The 18,466-nt window shown below is 47.3% G+C and overlaps 1 protein-coding gene across 3 annotated transcripts; it reads left to right on the top strand.

Moving 5' to 3' along the window:
* The first annotated feature begins 5,349 nt into the window (after nt 1-5,349).
* LOC121442585 (histone-lysine N-methyltransferase SUV39H1) lies at nt 5,350-18,146 on the top strand. 3 transcript variants are annotated; one of them, XM_041644178.1, is made up of 7 exons: nt 5,446-5,476; nt 7,821-7,913; nt 8,239-8,384; nt 9,708-10,370; nt 16,404-16,550; nt 16,636-16,765; nt 17,477-18,146. In XM_041644178.1, the coding sequence occupies exons 1-7, from the start codon at nt 5,458-5,460 to the stop codon at nt 17,608-17,610; spliced, it is 1,332 nt and encodes a 443-aa protein (XP_041500112.1). In that variant the 5' UTR covers nt 5,446-5,457; the 3' UTR covers nt 17,611-18,146. The 3 variants fall into 3 exon arrangements, with proteins under 3 accessions (XP_041500114.1, XP_041500112.1, XP_041500113.1); XM_041644180.1 differs by lacking the exon at nt 7,821-7,913 and having other exon boundaries at nt 5,350-5,476; XM_041644179.1 differs by lacking the exons at nt 5,446-5,476; nt 7,821-7,913 and adding an exon at nt 5,699-5,901.
* The last annotated feature ends 320 nt before the right edge of the window (nt 18,147-18,466 follow it).

Here is an 18,466-nt window from a genome sequence, read left to right on the forward strand (position 1 = left end):
CTTTTTTGTTGGGGAATATTATTTTCAGGTGTGTGACTTTGCGCCATATTTGCTTAACTCTGTGAAGCTGTGTTACTGTGTCTGTCTAAAACACCTGATGGTCCTAATAAAGAGCTGAATGGCCAATAGCGAGGCAGGAGCAAGGATAGGTGGGGCTGGCAGGCAGAGAGGATAAATAGAAGGAGAACTCTGGGAGGAGAGAAGAAGAGCAACAGAGAACAAGAAGAGGAGGACGTCAGGGGCCAGCCAGTCACCCAGCCACTCTGCCACCCAGCCAGGCACGGAGAAAGCAGTAAAGAAAGGTATACAGAAATAGAGAAAGATAAAAACCCAGAGGCAAAAGGTCGTTGGAATAATATAAACTAAGAAAAGCTGGCAAGAAGCAAGCCAAGCTAAGGTCGGACATTCATAACTAAGAATAATAAGCCTCTGTATAATTTATTTGGGAGCTGGGTGGTGGAACTCCCAGAAAAGTCAAAAGAGTAAAATATCACACAACACCCTTTTGTTCTGAGTCAGGGTTTCTCTGTGTAGGTCAGGCTGTCCTGGAACTTGCTCTGTAGACCATGCTTACCACTGCCTGCCTCTACCTTTAAGTACTGGGATGAGAGGTGTGTGCCAGCGCCAACTGGTAACACCATTCTTTCTCTTTATGTTTTTTCCCCCAAGGCAGGGTTTCTCTGTGGCTTTGGAGCCTGTCCTGGAACTCTCTGTAGACCAGGCCTTGAATTTAGAGATCCGCCTGCCTCTGCCTCCTGAGTACAGGGATTAAAGGTGTGCACCACCACCGCCCATCTCTTTCCTTTTTAACTGAGCGAGCTTCCATAGACCTAGACTCTTCATTCAGTTTATATCAATAAACTCAGCCTGATCCAGTATTATGTTCCTTCCATCGTTATACTATACCAATCCATTCCTACACATATTCCCCAGACTTCTGCTTGAATGAATTAGCAAGCTCATTAAGCTCTTTAGTAGCGTAGCTTTATCTCCTCCTGGACCACACTTTCTACCTCTTCTCCAGGAGCCTGCTTTGCCTTGCATCTGGTTATAAGTCTAGAGGCAACTTTCTGGGCCCCGAGGAACAACAGTATTGTTTTGCTTGGCATCACCTTCAAAGAAATTCACTGCTGATTTAGCGGACAACTCGGGATTGATTTCCTCAATCAAAGCAGAAAGGGCAGTATTTCAGGGGGTGGCCTGAGGGTGCATCTGCTGAGAGACTACTTCCTTGGGTGGGATAAACCTTGAGAATCTGAGGGTTCGGAGTTCTCAGCATCAGTAGGGTCCTCCCACACATCCCCATCCCTAGGTACAGAATCCCATTCTTTACCAACTGATGCCTTACTTTAACCTCTGACACCCTCTAAGACTGGGACTTGAATTTTCATTGTAATTCAAATCTTTTGAGAGCTTCAGTTTGATTTTCCACAACTTGAGCTCTGGCTGCTGGAGAGAAGATTCTCTTCCAGGGCACACTTAGAAACCTCTAGACTGTTTATGTGCATCTGGAGCCGGTCGGTTTTATCACTGAGTTCATTGTTGTCCTTCTCTGTATTCTGAGATCTTAGAAGTGCATTTTTTCCATTGTCAGTTTATCCAGAGATGGTAGGAGCAAACAGCCAACATCTTTATTTTCCTCAAGTGTTTTCCCCACCAATTGTCAAAAGTCACCAAATCCATCGTCTCTCACAAGTGGTGAATCAAGATAATCAAATGCATTTGTCTCCTTCAGTTTGTAAAATAGTTCACCCCATGGATGCTCAGTACTCTCTGAGCTCCCAGGAGAGGCTTCAGTAACTGGAGAGGATTCGATAACTGTAGGTGTCAGCAAATTAGAAACCCTATTCCAGATACTTAAAATATTCAACCCTATACTTCTGTTGCTCTATAACCACTCCTGGTACTAAAATTTGTGTTAGGGTTCTCTAGAGGAATAGAACTTATAGAATGTGGGATTTATTAGAATGGCTTACAGGTTGTGGTCCTGCTAGTTCAACAATGGCTGTCTTCCAACAGAAGGTCCAAGAATCCAGTAGCTGTTCAGTCCACGAGGCTGGAGGTCTCAGCTGGTTTTTAGTGTAAGCTGGAATCCTGAAGAAGTAGGCTCTAATGCCAGTGAAGGAAAGGACTTGTCAGTGAGAGTGAGGGCAAGCAGGCAGGGAGCAAGTGTCTCTCTTCCATGGACTTATTTAGGCTGCCAGCAGAAGGTGGCCCAGAGTACAGGTGGATCGTCCCACCTCAAAAGACCTGGATTAAATAAAAGTGGATCTTCCCACTTCAAAAGATCTGGATTAATAGTGTGTCTTCCTACTTCAGATGATTTAACTAAGAAAAAAATCCCACCTTTAAACCTAGCACTTGGAAGGCAGAGGCAGTTAGATCTCTGAGTTGGAGGCCAGCCTAGTCTAGGGTTAGTTCCAGGATGGCCAACGCTACACAGAGAAAAGCTGTCTCAAAAAACAATCCAAAGTTTTGGAGGTCACGAAAGCAAGCAATTTATTATTAGTGTCCCACGAGCTTTGCTGCAGATAACTCCTGAGTGGGGCTTCTTAATGGCTTCAATTGTTCTCTGGCCAAAGTTGCTTTGTGCCCCCTGCCCTATTCAGTATCTTTAAGTTGCAAGGTAAAGCAACTTCCTGACGTTAAAAAAAAAATTCAGCAAACTTGCTAATCAGTAACTTTTCTCTAGATTTACGGACTCTGGAACATCCAGTGACCTTCAGACCACAGCTTCTGTTTCAGAAAAGCAGGCCTCTGTGGAATTTATGACCAGCCCAGCCGTCCTCAAACTCAAACTAGAAAGATAGTTTCCTCAAATCCTTTGGTCACTTTCTACCTGCAGACCCTAAGCAAGATGGTCTTTGTTGGTGACAGTCTCCTATCTTATGTTTTCTGACTTTCCAAATTAATCTTTTTCTTTGGTCCCAACCTGTCCTTGAGTCACTGGCCTTTTCCAGAGTAAATGAAGTTGGGCGCTCTAGCAGAGCTAACATGGGCAATTTCAGGCTGGCGGATCAAGCCTGTCGCTTCCTGCTAGGAAGCTCTTTCTGGTGGCTGGTTGTCTACCTTGGTGGAATCATGCGATATTGAGGGTTCTGACTGATCACTCACAGGTAGTATATAGTTAGTGGGATGCTGAGACTGACTCCCTGGTTGTCTGACAGCACGAGAGGAAGAATGACTAAGTCACAGGCCAACTGATTAACGGCTGTCAGTGAACCTCCCCAACTCCTTGGATGCATGTAGTTGCAAACTCTGTCCGGATAGAATCCAAGTCTCTCTGAGGGACCTAACACATCACAAGATATTGATGGGTTGACTCATACTGGGAATGAGAAATGTTAGACTCATTGTAGGAAACCAGCTTGACATGACCACAGTCATTTTAGTTATAACCTTGGGTGGTGAGGCATATGACCCCAGCACTTTCGAAACCTATAGGATGAACAAAGTCATTAAGTCAGGTGAACCAGATGGTGGTGGCAGCGGTGCACGCCTTTATTCCCAGCACTTGAGTGGCAGAGGCAGGCAGGTCTCTGGGTTCAAGGACAGCCTGGTCTAGAAAGCAAGTTCCAGCATACCCAGGGCTGTTACAGAGAAACTCTGTCTCAAGAAGGTCAGGTGAACATTTCATGCTAACTACTTATGGCCAAATTGTTTTGAATAGATATTTAATGAAATAAGCTTAATAAAATATCTGACTGGCCACATTCATCAAAACATTAGAGATACTCTTTAAGTCTGCAAATCTGTAACAAATTGCACTTTGTGAAATTCTGGATTTTTCTGACGTTTCTGGAATATGTACATACTCCTGTGGGCTAGTGGTCAATGTTGGGTATCTTCCTTGATTGCTAGCCACTTGATTTTTAACTTTTTGTTGTTGTTGTTTTTCGAGACAGGGTTTCTCTGTAGCTTTGGAGCCTGTCCCATAACTAGCTCTTGTAGACCAGGCTGGCCTCGAACTCACAGAGATCTGCCTGCCTCCCCAGTGCTGGGATTAAAGGCATGTGCCACCATCACCCGGCTGATTTTTAATTTTTTAATGTTTTTCCTATTTTGTAAATAATTTGTTTGACTTTTATTTTATGTACATTGGTATGAGGGTGTAGGATCCCCTGGAACTGGAGTTACAGACAGTTGTGAGCTGCCATGGAGGTGCTGGATCACAACACTGTACACCAGGCTGGCCTCAAACTCACCCAGCTCCTCCTGTTTCTGCCTCCCGAGTGCTGGGATTAAAGGCCTGTGCCACCACCTGGTAAATGTAGGTTTCTTTTTTTCTTTCTTTGAAATTTTCAAGAAAGGGTTTCTCACTGGGCGCTGGTGGCGCACGCCTTTAATCCCAGCACTCCGGGAGGCAGAGGCAGGCGGAGCTCTATGAGTTCAAGGCCAGCCTGGTGTACAAGAACAAGTTCCAGGACAGGCTCTAAAGCTACAGAGAAACCCTGTCTAGAAAACAAAAACAAAAAAACAAAAAAGAAAGAAAGAAAAGAAAAGAAAAGAAAGGATTTCTCAGAGTCTCCTGCCTTTAGCAATCGATTGTCACCCATGGAGTTTCCCCTTTAAACCAGGGAATCCACTGACAGGTGACACCGAGGTTTCATCGCAGCCCTCCCTGTTGTGAGGGCTTAGCTAGGTGCTGTAGCCACTGAGCAGTCCCGAGGTAAATGAGGAGCAACCAGAATGATCCACAGTGACCACATGGCAGTGTGACTGTCCAGAGCGCTTTTGGGAGCTGACAATGACTAGCTGGGCTAATCCCAGGCTACTTCAGGCCATAGGTGCACGCTGTAGTTTATGAGAAGTCCCTTTCTGGGGTCCTCTCAGCCGGTCCCATGCCACCTGCACATGAGAAAAGAGCTGACAGGGTGATGGGGACAGTCCGAGAGAATGGTAGGCTGTCTAACAGCAATAGGCGGTGCTTCAGGGGACTCAGGGCTGGTGGGTATAGATGGACGCTACTATTGACTGATGCACAGTGTGGATGAGGAGGCGAGCGATAGGAATCTGACGGTGGCAACCGACTTATTATTTATTTGAACCAGGTGACCGACAGAGTACCTATATATGGCGCTAGGTCTACCCTGGAAGAGAAAGCCTGCTTGAGGACATATGATGACGGACATAATTGGAATCTGACAAAAACAGTCCCTTTCTGAATGGCCGGCGACGTGATTGGCTAGCATTGTGACGGACGGACGGACGGGGCAGGGCCTTAAGCAACTTCAACCACTTCTACTGCCCAGACGCACTCTGGGAAAGAGCAGCAAGCACGGGACTCCAGACCGCTCGTGCTGGCGGGAGGGGTTGGCTCCCATTTCTCCGATTGGTCCGCGCGGGGGCTGTGGGCGGCGAGGGACGGCCAATAGACTGCGCGTTCACGGCCACGCCCGCGCGCGCTCTCTTCTCGCGAGGCCTGCTAGGCCCGAATGTCGTTAGCTGTGGAGAAAGATGGCGGAAAATTTAAAAGGTGAAGCTGTGATGGCTGAGGCGCAGGCTACTGGCCCGGTCGAGTAGAATGGAGGGAAGGTGTGGAGGGCTCCGGCTCAGGCGTCCGGAGCCACGAAGCCTGGAGCTAGAAGACCGGCGCCGAAAAGATGGGGCTGAAGAGCGCGGGCCCGGCGCGCGGGCTGGGCGGGGCTGAGGGGAGGGGGCGCGTGCTTCGGCCGCGGGGGGCGCGGGGGCTGCGCAGACTGCGCGCAGGGGTTCTCGGTCGCGCGCTGCTGGCCGGCGCGCCCACGCACGCGCCAGAGTCCTGAGGAGAAGGTTGCGATCACACGCGGGAAAAGCGGCTCCCGGTGACCATTACTCTTTCGCTTTCCACGGGAGACGCCGGAAGGGGAGGAAGAAAGGGAATTGACCCCCTTCTCAAAATGGGGGAACCGGCGTCTCTAGGTGGGAAGTTATCTCGGCGCGCTGGGGACAAGGTTTCGGGGTGAAGATTCTTCTCGGGAGAGGGAGCGGGGGGCTTGGTGATAGGAGGGCTGGACTCCTCCATGTGCGGGGAGAGAGGGGTGACCGCGTCGGGCAGGCTTGGCGGCGGCTAGGGCTGGGAGGAGAGATTCCACAAGTGGGAGCCGGGCTGCCGCGGCGGGGAGCGCGCCGGGCGGCGCGGGGCGTGGGGCGCGGGGTCGGGGCGGCCCGGGGGGGGGGGGGGTGCGCGACCGCAGGTGGCACGCAGGCTCGAGGAGGGACGGGCCCGGAGCGGGGACGAGGCGCCGGAGTCGTGCCGGGCCTTGGCTCGGGAAAGTGCTTGCCCGGGTTTCGGCGGACGCCCCTGCGCCCAGGAGGACCGCGTTCTGATGGCTTTAGGTTTTAGCCTTTTTTTTTTTTTTTTTTTGAGACAGGGTTTCTCTGTGGCTTTGGAGCCTGTCCTGGAACTCGCTCTGTAGACCAGGCTGGTCTCGAACTCACAGAGATCCGCCTGCCTCTGCCTCCCGAGTGCTGGGATTAAAGGCGTGCGCCACCATCGCCCGGCGGTTTTAGCCTTTTTTTTCTTTCTTTTTTTCTTTTTTTTTTTTTTTTTTTTGGTTTTTCGAGACAGGGTTTCTCTGTGGTTTTGGAGCCTGTCCTGGAACTAGCTCTTATAGACCAGGCTGGTCTCGAACTCACAGAGATCCGCCTGCCTCTGCCTCCCGAGTGCTGGGATTAAAGGCGTGCGCCACCACCGCCCAGCGGTTTTAGCCTTTTCTAAAGATGGCAGTGGGTCGCTTCAGCAGACAGCCTCAAGTGTCTTCTGACAGGGTTGGGTTACAAACATGGCTTCGGGAGCGCACTCGAGGGTGCGTTTTGAAGCAGGGGTGTGTACGTGAAAGCCGCTTGGCGACCCCGTATGTGTCAGTGACTTGCCGCATGGACTGTTTACATGTTCGCGAATTGAGAGCACAGCCCTTTGGAGTCACAGGAACGTGGAATGAGAAAGCAAGGGATAATGCAGCCTGAAAAAACAGACCAGACTAAGTCGAGGAAGCCCCCCCCCCCCCCAGACTGGGTCTCACTGTGGGATTTAGTATTTTGACCAGGCTGGCCTCGAACTCACAGAGATCTTGAGATTTGCCTGCTTCTGCCTCCCGAGTGCTAGTACCTCTACTCCCCGCTTAATGTGACACCTTTCCACAATCTTTATAATTCCAAAATCTAAAAAGCCCCAAAAGTAGAAGTCTTTTTCTTAGATTTGTCACTAATCGTGGCAGATGGTGAATTTTTTGTTTTGTTTGGCTTTTCAAAGCAGGGTTTCTCTGTAGCCTTGGCTGTCTTGGAACTCACTCTGTAGACCAGGCTGGCTTTGAACTCGTATCTGCTTTCCTCTGCCTCCTGAGTGCTGGCGCCTCCACTGACTGGCACTAAAGGGGATCTTTAAAAGTGGGATTATTCAGTGAGGTTATTTAATGTGGAAAATTCAGGCTTTCGGTGTAGATGTGTTTGCTGTTAATGTGTTTGATTATGGATGACTTGATATGTTAGATCCTGTTATGACTGTGTCTAAAGTTGCATTTTTTAAATCCCCAAATTTTTTAATTCCAAAATATGTGGTCCAGGTGTTTCAGCTAAGTGGTTAAAGGCCTTTCTTTACAGATAACACCTCGTGCCCTAGGGATTTTCATCCTAACCCCCCCACCCCCACCCCTTAGGCAATGCACCCTACTGAGCTAGGGAGCTGTTTCCTTCTTTTGCAAAGTGGGAAGAGGGGTGATTAGATCTTGAACCTAAGGCAAGTTTGCAGGCAGTTTTTGGATCTTGGGAGTTCTGGCAGTAGATCCTTTTACAGACAGTTCATGCTGCAAGCTGCTCCGTTTTCTGCCTTGCTGTTCCAGGGTTAGGGGCCAGGGTTTGGAGTAGATTCTCCCAGAAGAGGGGATGGGTCCTTTCTCGAAGAACTGGATTCCTCCGTGTACAGGGAAAGAAAGGTGGGTGACTCTCTGTGTGGGGGGGGCAGGTTTCTCTCCAGGAATTTTCCCTGGGCACTGAGCATTAGGGTTCAAGGAACTGGCATGTTCCTGTTGCAGAGGGCCTTGGTTAAGTTGCAGGGCGGTGGTTAATCCTGGCAGTCGGGAGGCAGAGGCAGGCGGATCTCTGAGTTTGAGGCCCAACCAGGTCTATAGAACTAGTTCTAGGACAGGCTCCAAAGCTACTCAGAGAAACTGTGTCTCGTAAAACCAAAAATTAAAGAAAAAAGTTTGGTTAAGGTCTGTGGAATCTATTTGTTGTGACTCCTGTGCTTTCTCATTCCAGGCTGCCGTGTATGTTGCAAATCGTCCTGGAATCAGCTTCAGGATCTGTGCCGACTAGCCAAGCTTTCTTGTCCTGCCCTTGGCATTTCTAAGAAGAATCTTTATGACTTTGAAGTCGAGTACCTGTGTGATTATAAGAAGATCCGTGTAAGTCTGGTGGGGGTGTGTGCTACTGCTCTGGCAGGGAACCCTCTTCCCCACCCAACCTTCACATCTCTTCACAAAGAGAATTTTCACTTGTGGAAAAATGGCATGATAGACGGTCCTATTTCCATTTTACAGGTGGGGAAATCAAGTGCCTTTCTCAAATAATAGGCAGAATGAATCCTCAAATGTCTTTTTCCACTTGAAAATATAAATATTGAAGTTCTTTTTTATGTATTTTTGTTTTTTTTTGAGACAGGGTTTTTCTTTATAACAGTCCTAGCTGTCTTGGAACTTGCTCTTGTTGACCAGACTGGCCTAGAACTCACAGAGATCCGCCTTCCTCTGCCTCCTAAGTGCTGGGATTAAAGGTGTGTGCCACCACTGCCCAGTTTACACCAGGAACTTTTTAAAACTCTGATAATACAGGATGAAGTGGCAACAGTTAACTGCCAGAGAAAGTAATAGTTACTAGAGCCCACTGAAAGCAGCATGCTTAGCTGAAATGTAGACTTTATTTTCCCTTTCTGTAAAATGGGGAGGACTAGAGTTCTGAGAATTAGTTCTAGGGTGTGTCAGTTGCTCAGGATAATACCTGCTGCATTAGGGAATGATGAAAAAAGGGTTAACTGTTTTTCCTTTCCTCTTTTTATTTTTAGACAGGCTTTTGCTATGTTGCAAAGACTGGCCCCAAACTCAGAATCCTTTTGCCTCGGGTTTATTGAGTGATAGGATTATAGATATGTGTATGTTATATGTATATAATCCTCTCTCCACTTATATTTTCTTTACAGGTGAGGTAACAGACGTGATATAATTTATTTGCCTAAGGCAACATAGCCAGGAAGCTACAGATTGACATTTAAACTCTATCCTATGGCTGACTCCCAACAATTAAAGCTCCCCCACCCCTGGCACTTTACAGAAAACTGCCTGAAAGAGTAGGGGTAAAAACGGGATCAATGGAGAGTCGACTACCAGAGAATTGGCTGGTTGTAGTGGCAGTGTTTTGATGTGGTGGAAGGGATGAGATCTAAATGTATTTAATGGGGAGTATGAGCTCAAGAGGAACCAAAAAAAAAAAAAAAAACCTAGGAGTTTGGGCCTGAACAGATCATTGGAATATAGGAGGAAGTGATCTGGGGGGTTGAAAAAGTAGGAATTTCAACAGCTAGTAATAAGAGAGTGGAAGTAGAATTTATTAATTCTTACTCCAAAAGAGGCACTGCATGGACCCATTCTAGAAAAAGAGTAGTGTGGGGTGAGTGTTCTCCGTTGCCACAAGGATCTCACATTTATGGCATTCTCCTGTTCCTGTCCTAACAGGATCAGGAGTACTACCTGGTTAAATGGCGTGGATATCCTGAGTCAGAGAATACCTGGGAGCCACGGCAGAATCTCAAATGCGTGCGCATTCTCAAGCAGTTCCACAAGGACTTAGAAAGAGAGCTGCTCCGCCAGCATCGCCCGTCAAAGCCACCCAGGCACCTGGACCCAAACTTAGCCAACTACCTGGTGCAGAAGGCCAAGCAGAGGCGGGCACTGCAGCGCTGGGAGCAAGAGCTCAATGCCAAGCGCAGCCACCTGGGACGCATCACTGTGGAGAATGAGGTAGACCTGGATGGCCCTCCACGGTCCTTTGTCTATATCAATGAGTATCGTGTTGGTGAGGGCATCACCCTCAACCAGGTGGCTGTTGGCTGTGAGTGCCAAGACTGTCTGTTGGCACCCACTGGAGGCTGTTGCCCTGGAGCATCCCTGCACAAGTTTGCCTACAATGACCAAGGCCAGGTGCGGCTGAAAGCTGGTCAGCCCATCTACGAGTGCAACTCCCGATGTTGCTGTGGCTATGATTGCCCTAACCGTGTAGTCCAGAAAGGCATCCGCTACGACCTCTGCATCTTCCGCACTAATGATGGGCGAGGCTGGGGTGTCCGCACGCTGGAAAAGATCCGCAAAAATAGCTTTGTTATGGAGTATGTGGGAGAGGTGAGGAGATGGGTCTGGTTATGTGTGTAGCCTTTCCTGCTATATGTTTGTAGTGTGCGTGCCTGAACCATGTGCCTAAAACTCTCCTGCTTTCCTTTGGTGCCTAAGGCATTGGTCTGAGTATTATAGGGACATTGTAGCAGGGGTCAGTGCTTTTACCTGACACATCAACAGGATCATGCTGGTAGAAAAAGAACACTGAAGTACTTCTGACCTCAAATGGCTTCATAAGGGTAATAGCAAAGAAAGTGGGAACTAAGCTTCAGGCAGTAAACCTTTGCAAAGCTATGTGGTCTGGTCATACAGGGTTGCATCACCTAGTAAGGCAAGTTCTCTCATTTTGTGATAAGGGTTATTGTATCACAAACAAACTAAAGTAGCATGTAGGCTTGTCTTGAATGGAGATTTGGCAAGAGCCTCTAGACCAGTGGTTCTCAACCTTGTGCGTTGCAACCCCTGGGATTCTCAGGGGTCACCTAAGACCATCGAAAAACATAAGATATTTATTTTACATTATGTTTCATAACAGCAAAAATACAGTTATGAAGTAGCAATGAAAATAATTTTACATTTGGAGATCACCACAGCATGGAACTGGATTAAAGGGTAGCACCATTAGGAAGGTTGAGAACCACTGAACCAGACTTTCAGGTTACCCTGGGGAAAAGCTGGGTGGTACATGATGCATGCTAGCTTTTTAAAAATCACTAATCCCCAGATCTTTGTGGCTTAACACATTAGGAGTTGGTTTGCATTGTTTGAGGCAGAGTCTACCTCTATAGCTCAGGTTGGCTTTGAGCTCATGGTCCTCCTGAGTGCTGGGATTACAAACATGTGCCACTATGCCTGGTCTAGGAGGTTTGTGAACCCAGTTTGTGAACACTCTAGTGTTGGTGTTTTGGTGAAGGATAGCCTGTTCACATACTGACTCTAGTCCCCTAGGATTTTATTCCCCTTTTTGCCTTTCTTGTACCTTAGGCCCTTTAGGTCACCATCAGATTCTCAGCATTTTGTAGTGGGGGACTGAAGCGGAAGGTACTAATGAGTCAGGCCTGGAAGCAATACATGCTACTCGTACCCACTATGTTGGCTGGAAATGAGTCACTAGCTTACCTCTGTACCAGAGAGGTGTGGGGGTGTGTGATTTAATTTTGTGACCAGTTGTAAAACAAAAGGGTCTAGGTGAGCAACTAGCAGGTGTGTACAGCAGAAAGTAAAGTAAGACATGGTAGGCATTTGGGGTTGAGCAGCTTTTTTTTTTTTTTTTTTTTTTTTTTTACATAGACAAATCTCAGTGCTTGGGAGATTTAGCTTCCCTGGATCTTGACTGTCTAAATGTGACTTCATGTGTTTTCATATCATAGGTCCCTCCTAGATATTTACTTGGAAAGTGATAGTAATTGGCCAGAGGATACATCTGAGGGTGTCCACTGTATCTGTGACACTGACTAGGAGAGGAACTTCCACCCCCCCCTCCTTTTTTTTTTTCCTTTTTTGGTTTTTCGAGACAGGGTTTTACTGTGTATATTTGGCTGGCCTCAGACTTACCTGCCTCTGCTTCCTGAGTGCTGGGATTATGGGTGTATGCAAGCTTCTACTCTTACAACCTGGAAGAAGCTTGAACTTTCCATAATCCAGAAATGTCTTCATCGCAGGGTGATATGGATAGTCTTGGATATAGACATCCTTCTAGAAGAGATGCCCTTAGCCTGGGATATCTGTCAGTCTGGAGAAGTGTCCAGACCCTCCAAGATTTCAGCATTTCTAGAGTCATCCCAAGCAGGAAGCTGGTTAGTGTAATTATATTGACCAGGGTAAAGGAAAAACCCTCTCTATACACAGGATCTTATATAGAAAACAGCACCTACACCCCACAGGAAGGCTCAGTCCTCTGGGTGTAGTGTCTTGCTCCTCCACTCTGGAAATAGTAGGGTTTCCAGGAGCCCTTTCGTCTCTTTCTTACTTTTCCCTCTCTAATTCAATCTTTTTTTTTTTTTTTTTTTGGTTTTTTGAGACAGGGTTTCTTTGCAGCTTTGGAGCCTGTCCTGGAACTAGCTGGCCTCGAACTCACAGAGATCCACCTGCCTCTGCCTCCTGAGTGTTGGGGTTAAAGGCGTGCGCCACCACCGCACGGCTCTAATCCATTCTTACCATGTTGTTTCTTGAGCTCTTTCTTGCCATGGTCTGTCTTTAGGTTCAGGCCTTCTAGTACCCTCAGACCTGTGGAACCTTCTGACGGTGTCATTCTATCAAAACTGCCAGAGGTAAACTTTTCTTCTTATGTGGCTTCTGAAGAAGCAGTAAATACAGCAATGGGTAGAAGGTGGTGTCTGCAGCCTGCCCGAGGTTGCATTCCTGCCCTACCGCTCAGCAGCAGTCACTTCATGTCTCTCTCAGTTTCTGGTAAAGAGGAGAAGCAGCATTTAGTTAGTTCCTCCCTGTGAAGGACTTGGAAGAAGCACTTCAACAGAACTTGTGCTAGTGCTTTAGTGTAAAACTCAGACAATCACATGTTCAAAATGTGAAAGGTGTTCTTATTTTTAATAACTTGACCTGATGTATTGTTTTTGTACTGGTGAAGTCATATGTTTAATCATAGAAATATTAATTATGGGGCACTGTCTAGATGCTCCTGAGGGAGGTAGTATATTATTGTAACCTATTCCTGTAGAATGGGGAACCTCCCATATGCTAGGTAGTATTCTGCCACTAAGCCACATTCTAACCTGCAAGGTACTGTGTAATTAATTCAGAGTATCATCTCAAACATGGATGCAAATCTTTCAGGGAACTGGCAGTTTGTAACAGTTTCTGCTCCTATGGATCTTTCTGTCTTTGTTCCAGATTTTCATGTTTCCACAGATTATTTCTAGCCTAATCAAGCAGAGAATACTAGCAGTTTATTTTTCTAAAACATGTATTCTCTCTATATTTTATCATCTCTGGAATGGAGGTGAGTTTTAATTGATTAAATGATAGTAATTTGGCACATAAAGGGTGAACCTTAGGTTTCAACAAGGTAACGCTACTACTCAACTAGTCATTGCAAAACCAACACAAAATATTTTTCATACACATGCACTTGTGTTGTAAAACAGCCCCTAAGATGAGACTTTGTTGCTGACATTCCCATTCTATTGACTAGTAAAGTGAAGTAGATAGGAAATCCTTATTTAAACCAGGTGTTCTGGCAAGCCTGCTTACCTTTTTTTTTTTCTGAGAAAATGTCCACAGAGATTTAGGATCTCACAGGAGAAGGCTGAGTAGCCACTGACTCAGTTTTCTATTTCTCATCCATATTTGTAGCCTTTTTAAGCTGCTAATTCCTAGGCTGCCTGTTTTCCTTGACAGTCTGGAGAACTGATAGAGAGTAGGGATGGAAACAGGAATGAATTTTCAGGGTGGGACATCACAGGAGATAGAAAGGGAGAGGAGCTGTTTAGGCCTGGAGGCTATGACTCATCCTGGTGAGATTGGGGCAACAGGTAGGAGCAGAACAGGCAGAAAGATAGAGTGGGGGAAGATATGGGTATTCCTTCTGGTTTGAAAGATTTCAACTAGAAAGGTGGTTTTGAGACGAGCAAGTATGCTGGTGAGTTAGAACGTCTATCCTTAGTTCCCATAAGGTTCTCAGGGAGATAGGCCTACCTCGGCATACTTTGCTTTAAGTGAATACTCGCATGGCTATTGCTGCATCCTTCAGGAGAGAGGCTTTACTGTTTATGATGGTGATACCCCGTTATGACCTGGAGTCTGCTTTAGAGGATGAATCTTTTTTTTTTAGTTTTTCAAAACAGGGAAAAAGTCTTCTCTTTTTCTTTTTCTGTGTAGTCCTGGCTGTCCTGGAACTCACTCTGTAGACCACGTTGGCCTCGAACTCAAGAGTTCCAAAGTTCTCAGAGAATTCCAACTGCCTCTGCCTCCAAAGTGTTGGGATTAAAGGTGTGTACCACCACTGCCTGGCTGAATCTCATTCTTTTTTTTTTTTTTTTAGATTTATTTTACTTTGTGTGGGTGCATGTGTACATGCACTCATTTACAGTGTTCATGTAGCCCAGAAGGAGAGGTGGTATTGGATCCCTTGAACTTGAGTTAAGGGTATTTGGGTTGTGTTTGTTTTTTGAGATAGGGTTTCTCTGTGTAGACCAGGCTGCTTCAGACTCAGATTTGCCTACTTCTTTCTCCCAAATGCTGGGATTAAAGGTGTGTACTGCCACACACATACACCTCAACCCACAATGCACTAAGTATGCTTAACCAGCTCTATCCCTAGGCCATATTTCTTACATTCCCCCCCACCGCACACACACACTACCTGAGTTTTTCCTGAATAGTGTCTTACAGTATGTGTGTTTGATTCCATCTTTGTTGCATCTGTGGCCCGAGGGTCAGATCTAGGCCTGTATTCTTCACCAGCCAGACTGATCAGCCTCATGAGAAGGATGTAGGCCCAGTTCCCAGTGAAAAAAAACCTGGTGGGGTGAGGGTATATATATCTTAAGAGTGGCTAGTGTGTGCAAGACCCTGAATTTGCTTACACCATCAAAAAAGCCCCCCAAAACAAAAGATCACTGAATGAATGAAATAAATTGTAAATGGGGAAGTCGGGTCTTTCAGGAATGGTAGTGGTATGAAGTGTGGTTGGTAGGTAAATCTAGGTTTTAGAGATTAGAGAAGCAGCTGTTGATCAGGACTTGGCACAGGACATAGGTGATGGCAGAAGAGGCAGGTAGCAAACAGGACACCAATGTGGTGCCTTCCTTGCTAGAGAACATAGGGTGGTTAGGCCCAGAAGGGGGTAGATTTGAAACACAGGAGGAGCATGGTCAGTGTCATTAGGGAAGTGTAGAGTGTTTCTGAAGAAGAGGGAAGAAGACAGGTGGGAAGGGAGTGTTGAAACTACCTAGAAGATTGCCTCTTGGGCCAGATGGATTGGGTCAGAAGAAAAAAATAGCAGTTGGCATGTATCTGCTGTGGGTTGTGCTCTGTCTGTGCACTTACAGTAGGCAGATGAAGGGAAGCCAGAAGTGAGGGTACCCTGGGCTGAGGAGATGGCATTCTTTGGTACAGTAAGACACCCAGAAAGACAATAGCACTTAAGGGCTGCTAGAGGCTATAGTTGGGGTTACCAGGGAAGGCATGGAGGTGAGAAATGTCAAGTGAGGGTTGGGAGAGCAGGTCAGAACTGGAATGGTAAAGTAACTTCATGCTTATTAGGATGGGGATACTGGAGAGGAAATGTGGGAGGAGGTGCCTTCCAGCTTCAGGTGTTGGCACCAGAGTTCAGGGTTAGGACCTTCTCAGATCTGTTTTGCTTTTCCTTGTCTCATATTTTCTCCCATCCTTACTCTCCCTTTATCTCTGTCATTTTATCGTGAAGTTTTATTCTCAGCCTTTTTCTGGTCCTCTCAGGATTTGAGGATTGTGGCCTTGGTCTTCTTTCTCTCTGACCTGAATCTTTCATACTATGATTCTGTGTTTTTGTCTCTGACTCTAGCTTTCTTGTCTGAGTCCCTTTCCCATCTATTCAAACCTTCGTCCCCACTGTCTAGGGTCTCTTTATTTCCCACGTCCTCTGTGTTCTTGCCATCTGCATGGCCTACACTGGTTCTCATTCCCTTGTTGTTGCCTTGTACTATGTCTCTTGCTGTCCTGCCCTGGGTCAGTTAGTTTCTCCTTGCACCCTGGCTCTCACTTTCTTGCCTGTGCTCTGGGTCTTTCTGTCTCTGTGTTTCTGTCCCATCTTGCTTTGCCCCAACTATACATGAGGCTCTGGGACATCTCACTGGGAACAGAAAGTGGACGTCCTCTTCCTTGCACTCTAACTGCACCTTGCAGCCACCACCACTCTCCACACCATTGTAAGACACCTGCCTTCCAGAGGTTGGAGAATGGGTGGGTGGTGGGTAACCCTCTGAGAACTGGTAGACTTCACTCCTGCTCACTGTTCTTCTCTTCCCAGGGGCCAGATCAGAATCAAGCTGGGGCTGGCTTTCTTGAACCTTCATGACCAATCTTACCCCCTTCCCCCAGATTATTACCTCAGAGGAGGCAGAGCGGCGGGGCCAGATCTACGACCGCCAGGGCGCCACCTACCTCTTTGACCTGGACTACGTGGAAGACGTATATACCGTGGATGCCGCCTATTATGGCAACATCTCTCATTTTGTCAACCATAGTGTGGGTGCCTCCAGCAGGCGGGCAGAGGGTTGGGAGGGGCAGGCCAGGGCCTCTCCTCACTTTCCCACTGTTCTTTCTTGTCCAGTGTGATCCCAACCTACAGGTGTACAACGTATTCATAGACAACCTTGATGAGCGACTACCCCGCATCGCTTTCTTTGCCACAAGAACCATCTGGGCGGGCGAGGAGCTCACCTTTGATTACAACATGCAAGGTGGGGGTGGCAAGGGCCCCAGGGGCAGGGACACATAACATGGGATATAAGGACCCTACCCCAAGGCATATATGGGTTATTAGCGGACCAAGGGAAATTCTCTTGCTGGAGTTTTAAGATGTTCTTCCTGACTCCCAGCCTCCTACCTGAACCCTGCCCAAGGCAAGTGGGTTCCCATGTTTCTACCCCCTGAACCTCAACCCTGATAGACTTACAATACCACCTTCTCTCAAGACTTGTGGGAGAGGATGTTCGGCTGGAGAGTTAAGGCACAGGTACTTCCATCTTGAATGAACTGCCCCTGCCCCTCCTGACTTTAATCCTCTTTCACCTTCCTTGTTCTGTACCAAGAGATACCCTTGTGCTCTCCAGCCAATCCTCTTCTTGATAAACTAGTCATCTCTGGAAACACTTGGCAAGATAATGGACAAGGTGCTCAGGTTGCCCTTCATTCCTGAACCCTACCTGACATGACCCTTCGGTTTCCCTGTCAGCCATCTTCCTCCCGAAACATTCCTCAACCCGTCCTGAACAGTTCCTCTAGTGTTGTGCTCCAGTTCTAATCCCAAACCACTCTCCCAAAGATCCTCTCCTGACTCCCAACTCAAGATCCCTGGGTCTTCTGGTATAAGGGGTAGTAGCAGGACGCTTCATGCATGCAGGCCTTCTAACAAATCCCCCCTCCCTCCTTCCCTGACTGTGACTTCACAGTGGACCCCGTGGACATGGAAAGTACCAGAATGGACTCCAACTTTGGCCTGGCTGGGCTCCCTGGCTCCCCCAAGAAACGGGTCCGTATTGAATGCAAATGTGGGACAACAGCTTGCCGAAAATACCTCTTCTAAGCCCCGAGAAGTTTGAGGCCACACTAATTGAAGGGGCCCGAAGCCACCTTCCTCTACTGCTGCCCTCTTGTCAAGAATGACCATCAGAGCCTTGTCTGCCTCTACTTGTCCTCATCTGCCCTGACCTATTGCCCACCTGCTCTGCTCCAAGGTCAGGGCTGTGGTGAGGACTGACTCTGGGTACCCTTTCTCTGCTCCTTTCCCTTGTCCCAGGCCCATCAGGCATTGCACTTAAACCTCCCAGCCCCATTTTCAGGAGTATATTTTTCACGTCAGGATTTCCTGAAGTTGGAATTCATGTTATGTCATGGAAGTCTAAAGAGTGAGGAACTCAGCCCCAGAAATGATTTTTTTGGACAGCATTTCTGTAACTCTATGTAGTTCAGGCTGGTGTTAGACTCTTAATCCTCCTGTCTCAGCTTTCTACATGCTGTGCATATAGGTGTATACCCAGCTAAGATTTTTCTTTTAATTGCTTCTGCTTGGAGCCTTTGTTTTTTTTTTTTTTTTTTTTTGGTTTTTCGAGACAGGGTTTCTCTGTAGCTTTGGAGCCTGTCCTGGAACTCCCTTGGTAGACCAGGCTGGCCTCGAACTCACAGAGATCCGCCTGTCTCTGCTTCCCAAGTGCTGGGATTACAGGCGTGCGCCACCACCGCCCGGCCTACTTGGAGCCTTTGTGACGTGTTGGAGGCCTCTTCACTGTTCTTAAGTTTGAGGAAGCAACCCCCAGGCAGACAAACATCAGAGCTCAGAGAGATGCCAGACTAACTGTATCAACAACCACAGAGCCTTTGTAGTTGTGAAAGAAAAGGGCATCTCTAGGGCTAGTGGATTAGACTGGTTCTGCTCATCATGC

The sequence above is a fragment of the Microtus oregoni genome, unplaced genomic scaffold, assembly GCF_018167655.1.
Source record: "Microtus oregoni isolate MIOR12 unplaced genomic scaffold, Mior012 000092F_000, whole genome shotgun sequence".
Lineage (NCBI taxonomy): Eukaryota > Metazoa > Chordata > Mammalia > Rodentia > Cricetidae > Microtus > Microtus oregoni.